Here is a 7,523-nt window from a genome sequence, read left to right as displayed (position 1 = left end):
ACCGTTCTATAGAGATATTTAAGTTTTAGGAAAACAGTTTTTTACTGCATTATGGTTACATATGTCAATAAAAAGAGATAAGGGTAAACATGGTTCGGTCTGCAATATTTACGAGTTGTCATTTGAGAACGTCTGTAAAACTAGTTACGATGCCTTATTTTTATGCCTAAATTTTGAATAAATACACTTTTCAAGAAAACTGTTACTGAGCCATATATGATCAATGTCGGACAGAGTTATTCATTGCTCTGTAGATGTGTTTTCTTAGTGGTCAGAAAAAAATAGTTGTTTGTCTATACTATAATGGTCTTGTTTGTTCATTCACTTGTCTTGTCTGTTGACACACTTGCTTTGTTTGTTCATTCACTTGTCTTGTCTGTTGATATACTTGCTCTGTTTGTTCATTCACTTGTCTTGTCTGTTGACACACTTGCTTTGTTTGTTCATTCACTTGTCTTGTCTGTTGATATACTTGCTCTGTTTGTTCATTCACTTGTCTTGTCTGTTGATATACTTGCTCTGTTTGTTCATTCACTTGTCTTGTCTGTTGATATACTTGCTCTGTTTGTCCATTCACTTGTCTTGTCTGTTGATATACTTGTATTGTCTGATGCTACACTTCTGTTGGTACATTTGTCTTGTTTGTCCTTTCACTTTACTTGTCTGTTAGTACTCTTGTCTTGTCTGGTGGTTCCTTTGTCTTGTCTGTTGGTATACTTGTCTTGTCTGTTGTTACACTTCTGTTGGTACACTTGTCTTGTCTGTTGGTACACTTGTCTTATCTGTTGGTGCACTTGTCTTGTCTCATGGTACACTTACCTTGTCTGTTGAAACACTTCTGTTGGTACAATTGTCTTGTTTGTTGTTACACTTGTCTTGTTTGTTGGTACACTTGTCTTATCTGTTGGTACACTTGTCTTGTCTGTTGGTACACTTGTCTTATCTGTTGGTACACTTGTCTTGTCTGTTGGTACACTTGTCTTGTCTGCTGGTACACTTGTCTTGTCTGCTGGTACACTTGTCTTGTCTGCTGGTACACTTGTCTTGTCTGCTGGTACACTTGTCTTGTCTGCTGGTACACTTGTCTTATCTGTTGGTACACTTGTCTTATCTGTTGGTACACTTGTCTTGTCTGCTGGTACACTTGTCTTATCTGTTGGTACACTTGTCTTGTCTGTTGGTACACTTGTCTTGTCTGTTAATACACTTGTCTTATCTGTTGGTACACTTGTCTTTACTGTTGGTACACTTGTCTTGTCTGTTGAAACACTTGTCTTGTCTGTTGGTACACTTGTCTTATCTGTTGGTACACTTGTCTTATCTGTTGGTACACTTGTCTTATCTGTTGGTACACTTGTCTTGTCTGTTAATACACTTGTCTTATCTGTTGGTACACTTGTCTTTACTGTTGGTACACTTGTCTTGTCTGTTGAAACACTTGTCTTATCTGTTGGTACACTTGTCTTATCTGTTGGTACACTTGTCTTGTCTGTTAATACACTTGTCTTATCTGTTGGTACACTTGTCTTTACTGTTGGTACACTTGTCTTGTCTGTTGAAACACTTGTCTTATCTGTTGGTACACTTGTCTTTACTGTTGGTACACTAGTTCGTGTTGCTCGTACTCTTTTCCTGGTTGGCATTACTCTTGTGTAAAGTTTTTCTTTACACTTGTAGTATTGCTTTTGGTTTCTTTTGTTTATGTAAAATCATTTAGATTTGTTTCTTTTTTACAAAGTGACGATATCTTTCAGTTTTCTATGTTTTGTGTTGTGTACACTTGTCTTGTCTGCTGGTACACTTGTCTTGTCTGCTGGTACACTTGTCTTGTCTGCTGGTACACTTGTCTTGTCTGCTGGTACACTTGTCTTGTCTGTTGGTACACTTGTCTTATCTGTTGGTACACTTGTCTTATCTGTTGGTACACTTGTCTTGTCTGCTGGTACACTTGTCTTATCTGTTGGTACACTTGTCTTGTCTGTTGGTACACTTGTCTTGTCTGTTAATACACTTGTCTTATATGTTGGTACACTTGTCTTTACTGTTGGTACACTTGTCTTGTCTGTTGAAACACTTGTCTTGTCTGTTGGTACACTTGTCTTATCTGTTGGTACACTTGTCTTATCTGTTGGTACACTTGTCTTATCTGTTGGTACACTTGTCTTGTCTGTTAATACACTTGTCTTATCTGTTGGTACACTTGTCTTTACTGTTGGTACACTTGTCTTGTCTGTTGAAACACTTGTCTTATCTGTTGGTACACTTGTCTTATCTGTTGGTACACTTGTCTTGTCTGTTAATACACTTGTCTTATCTGTTGGTACACTTGTCTTTACTGTTGGTACACTTGTCTTGTCTGTTGAAACACTTGTCTTATCTGTTGGTACACTTGTCTTATCTGTTGGTACACTTGTCTTTACTGTTGGTACACTAGTTCGTGTTGCTCGTACTCTTTTCCTGGTTGGCATTACTCTTGTGTAAAGTTTTTCTTTACACTTGTAGTATTGCTTTTGGTTTCTTTTGTTTATGTAAAATCATTTAGATTTGTTTCTTTTTTACAAAGTGACGATATCTTTCAGTTTTCTATGTTTTGTGTTGTGTACAGTTGATTTTTTTGGGGTTTTTTTTATAAATGATTTTTAACAAACATTTTTTTAGATAAACTTGATTATTTCCTTTAAATCCCAAATTTAAAATAGGGTGTCAATGGTAGCTTTTAAAGACACTGAAAATACATTTGCTCGTAAAAAATACTTACCTTAAGAATTTACGAGATTTCTCCGAATCTCTAAATACATTTTGTTTTAATTCTTTATGAATAAAATTTAGATATGAACTAACCATCAAAATCTCATACTCATTAAAAAAATGTCTTTTTTACGTATATGTTACCTGTAAAATAAACATGCGCAAATGTGTAATAAAATATTTCAGACTATATCGTGAAAACATAATCCTTAATAGCACGCGCGCAAATGCTATGTACCTATGCAGACGATTCCTATAAACATGTAAACAATTGTTTTCTGTTAAAAACTGTATATCTTGAAACCATGACGTTTTTTATATCTTATAACTAGTATTTCTTTCTGAGCTACTGTACCATTGACTGAAATACCTCACGTCTCCTTAGTTTTTATGTACTTAAAACCCTCTCAGACTGAATGAATCAGATAGTAAAAACACGTCATTGTTTAAGGACGCTGAGAAAAAAGTATTAATGGTACCAGTCATGAAGTTTTTAAAAGTTAAATTTTGTTGAGGTTTTTGTGAGATCTGGTGTTTATTTCTGTAATTTTTCATGAGAAACATTAAAACGACGTCACGTTTGTAGAGTCTTTTTGTTATATACTGTTTCTTGGGTTACATAATAAACATTTACGATCCGCCTTAAACTAATTACACGAAAAGAGACAAACTTGTTCTACTTAATGGCTGGTTATTACCAAACTGCTTCTTTTCAATGCAATTTTTAGTACAAAAATGTCAACAAATACATTGTCGTAGAAGTAAATGCAGCAAAAACGCTGAGCTCGTGCATTTCATTATTACATTAAATCTTAGCAGTTTAAATATTTTTGGAAAGGGTTTGGTATACATCAAAAGAAATGGCTAGCTTTGATTTTTCTGTTGCTATTGACGGTTTATCATTTTAGTTTCTTGATTTCTCCTACAAACATTTGTTCGTGACATATATATGTAAAATTCCTTTAAGTTCAGTGTAACATTTGTAATATTTCTTATGACGCAAGAGAAAACGAAACATACCTATGTTTTGATTCTCTTGTAAACACGTTTGTTTGAAAAGCGACATGAAAAAGGTGAGCACATAATAAATGTCTTTTTCACTAGTTTTAAAATAATTTTGACCTAGAAGAAGGATTGGGAAAGGTTTTGCCGACAAGTGTATGAAAAACGATGGATATTTTTTTAAATTAACAACATGTTTTATATCCTTGGTGATAACAAATGATATGAATTCCCAAAAATTCTTCAAATCATCATCAACACCCGAATCATTTCAATATGAGAACAAACTACAAATAAATAAAATATATAATTGCAAAGGGGTTCGACCGACAAGATTGGGGGCTGTCAATAAAAGAGAGTGAATTTTCTATATATTAAATAGTGGCTGAAAATTAGCCTTGCAACAGGTCATCAGGATCCACAGATGAGCAGTTGCAATAGTCATTTAAAGAATACATATGAGAGATTGCATTTCATGCTTCCAACTATTAGTCACCTTGCTTGACTGCGAAATTATATACCCCGCACAGTCAAACAGTCGTTCATCATTCATCAGCAAGGGGTTTACTAGCTGGTGGAAGAATTTCGGATGCCTACACTTCTATATCCCAAGCAACCTTTGCACATGGTATTTATTGTTGTCTTACCTAAATCTGATAATGTATGCTTGATTTTCATGCTTGCAAGAAATGACAATTTTTGTTTAAAAAATTTATAACATTCCAAAATCATTTACTAATACTATTTCAATGTATCAGACACCTTAAAGTACACATATTTCTTTGTGTTGACACATTCCATAATACTTAAAACAATTAGTACTTTGAAATAATGATTAATTTAAGATGTAATCGTTCAACGTCCAATTCTGATGTATCCTTATTCACTGGGTGACGTGAGGTATTGTCACTGCGGTAAAAAGACGCATGTACGGTGGCACGTGAATGACACATGGTAAACCCGGTCATTCCGAATATTTGTAAGAAGAATATGATGTTGTCAAAGATAAACCATCTGGTAGTCTTTAATACTGTTTTACCTATATCTTTAAACCACGTGGTTACACACCTGTTCTGTGGTTTTTTGCTGCTAACCGCAATATAGATGATTTTGTAATGTTTACGTTTTTTGAATTGTTAATTTTACAATAATTGGATGTATGGCACATTTTTGTGTTTGCAATGTTATACATAGATGCGTCAGATGATAATAAAAAGAATTTAATTGCCCAATTATTGTCTAATTGTTTTGGTGGTATTTTATTGTGTTTTTTAATAACATGCTCATTTAAATACTTCTCCGTCTCATTTTTAGAGATCGTTTTTAACGATAAGTATCTATAAGCGGGTGCAAACAGGAAAAAAGAGGTTAAGTATGTGAAGTGTTATCAAGATACGACAAGTGTTTACTATATAATATTTGTAATGTTTGATCGAATTAAAATCTCATTCATAAAACCTGTGACAATCTAACTTAGACATCAGTACAAAATCTTATGTTACTTCTACGTTAAGGTTACACATATATACTTACAGTCAATTCAAAGTCAAAATGATATGGACAGACAAGTTCCTTCGCTTGTTTAGATGAGTACTGCTCTGGTCTGTTTGTGGACTACAGATTTAAGAAGCAGTCTTTTTTACAAGACTGACCCGTTACTTTTTCTATTTGGTGGTATACAGATTTAAGCAACAATCTTTCTCTCTGATTGATCCGTTCTTTTCTGTGTTTCGTGGTAACAGATAAAGCAACAATTATTTTCCAAGACTGGCCAGTTTCTTTGTCTGTTTGGCGGTATACAGATTTAGCAATAATCATTTTCCCAAATTGACCCGTTCATATGTCTGCTTGGCCTCATATCGAATTTTTGAAAGCATCCATCCTTTTCCTTTAGACTGACGTTTCCTATTAATAATTTGGCTATATATGTATATGTATTAAAATGAACGCTCCACAAAGGGTGACGGAACTCGAGCTCTGCACATGCTACCTACATCTAATATGCTTCTACCATATGGTTTGTCCTTCTTAAAGAGTTGTCTTGATTTGGAAAAACGAATGAATTGGAAACAAATCCTAGTAGACTACACTACATGGGTTTGGCTTATTGACGACCGTACGGTGACTTAAAATTGGTTAAATTCTATTATATTAACTATATTGGATACTTTTCTCACCGACAATTATACCACATCACCTTAGTTTATATCAGTAATTTGTAAATTGACTGTTACGGCACAAAAACATGGATCTTACGCAAGAAAACTCAATAATCCTTAACGATGAAAAGAAATTGATATTTACTTTTTACATTTTTTTTCCTTTATCCTCGAGATTTTCTTGTAGAAATTTTTAGACAAAAGTAGACGCAACCCAAGCAGTAATACAACACAATCGATTGAATGCAACAAGATGTAAAGAAACTTTGTCTCTCAGTGAACAGTCACTGTGCTTCAACAATAAAACGGCGTCTAAAACACCATTTCAACATTGCTTCTAGTTTTTTTTAAAAAGAAGGAAATTTAACAAAAGCTTTCAATGACCTGCAATCGACACCTAATTTACAAATGACTCGAGCATTAAAATGACTTTTATCAGGTACATTAACACGTGGCAAGGTATAAGTGTCTTGTTGGATACTGCAAGTGGTCCTGTTGATGTCCTTATATGTTTGTAGGCAATCTGCACGTCTTAGTGTAAGAACTTCATACAATCATGTGTCTCGTCAGGAAACTCGACAGTGTTTCTGAGAAATTTAGTGTAGATGTTTAATTTTGTTCAAGATATATTATTTATAGTAAGATCAAATAGGAAAAAGACACTCAATAACCGACTTTCATTAAATAAAACATTTACAGAAATAACATTTATCGTGTCAACAGCACCAACTTAAACATTGTTTCTTTTATTCCACAGAGTTTCGATTTTTTTTAAAGTTATATTCGAAATGGCGACATGATTTTGCTCTTATTTGCGTTCTTAAAATAAACTTGACTGTCATTAATTTTGTATTGAAATAGAAGTTACAAATATTAAATATAGGTTTCTTTTGTTTATTGAGGCTATTACTATACTATCAATACAAAAGCTTTTCTATGACTCATTGTATTCCAAGGGTTGGTTTGCCAAATTTTGTATGCATTGACACTAAAAACTTAATTTTGCTAAAACTGACGGAAATAGAGATCAACTAGGTATACCTCCTTATTAAGAAATAAAAGAATGGTCACGATTTTGTTCGTAGAACGGAAACTACAGTGGGTGTGTTGCCGTCTGCAAAGTAGCAAATATTGCGGGAAAATTTATCACTATGATCTATAAATACTTAGTATGGAAGTACTTCAAAGTTGTTGACAGTAACAGTATTATTCTGTCTGTTAACTTTCCTTCAATTAAACGTTCAAAGACTTGTGAATAGTTTCCGCTAAAATGTATCGATTTGTTCCGAAATAGATTGATAGCCTTTGATTATGTACTAAGATATGGAGAGTTGTAATTCGGTTAAGTAGCGTAGGAAATAGTTCATACTTTTCGTTATCTACCGTTTCCGATGTCTTTTCCTTGTTCGCTATTTTTAGTTTCAATGCTGTTCGTATTATAACTTGTGGAATTCATAGGAAAATTGTAACTCCTTTGAACATTGTGTAAACTGTAATTTACCTACAACAGTATACAAGACACATTAAGTAACACATCTATCAATCTCCAAAAAATGTAATTACGCATGCGTGCGCATTACAATTCTTTTAGATCACAACATGATGGTCGTCTGA

General features: G+C 33.7%; 2 protein-coding genes across 2 annotated transcripts; both read right to left on the bottom strand.

Moving 5' to 3' along the window:
• Positions 1–298: 298 nt before the first annotated feature.
• On the bottom strand, positions 299–1,643 carry LOC139521594 (zonadhesin-like). Its single transcript, XM_071315072.1, has 2 exons — positions 820–1,643; positions 299–581 (listed from the first exon to the last, which is right to left on the bottom strand). The coding sequence occupies exons 1-2, from the start codon at positions 1,641–1,643 to the stop codon at positions 299–301; spliced, it is 1,107 nt and encodes a 368-aa protein (XP_071171173.1).
• Positions 1,644–1,730: 87 nt separating this feature from the next.
• Positions 1,731–2,468, bottom strand: LOC139521593 (zonadhesin-like). Its single transcript, XM_071315071.1, has one exon. The coding sequence runs from the start codon at positions 2,466–2,468 to the stop codon at positions 1,731–1,733; it is 738 nt and encodes a 245-aa protein (XP_071171172.1).
• Between the last annotated feature and the right edge of the window lie 5,055 nt (positions 2,469–7,523).

Source organism: Mytilus edulis, chromosome 4 (genome assembly GCF_963676685.1).
Source record: "Mytilus edulis chromosome 4, xbMytEdul2.2, whole genome shotgun sequence".
Lineage (NCBI taxonomy): Eukaryota > Metazoa > Mollusca > Bivalvia > Mytilida > Mytilidae > Mytilus > Mytilus edulis.
Note: the sequence above shows the minus strand (reverse complement) of the source record. Positions and strands in the feature narration are given on the sequence as shown.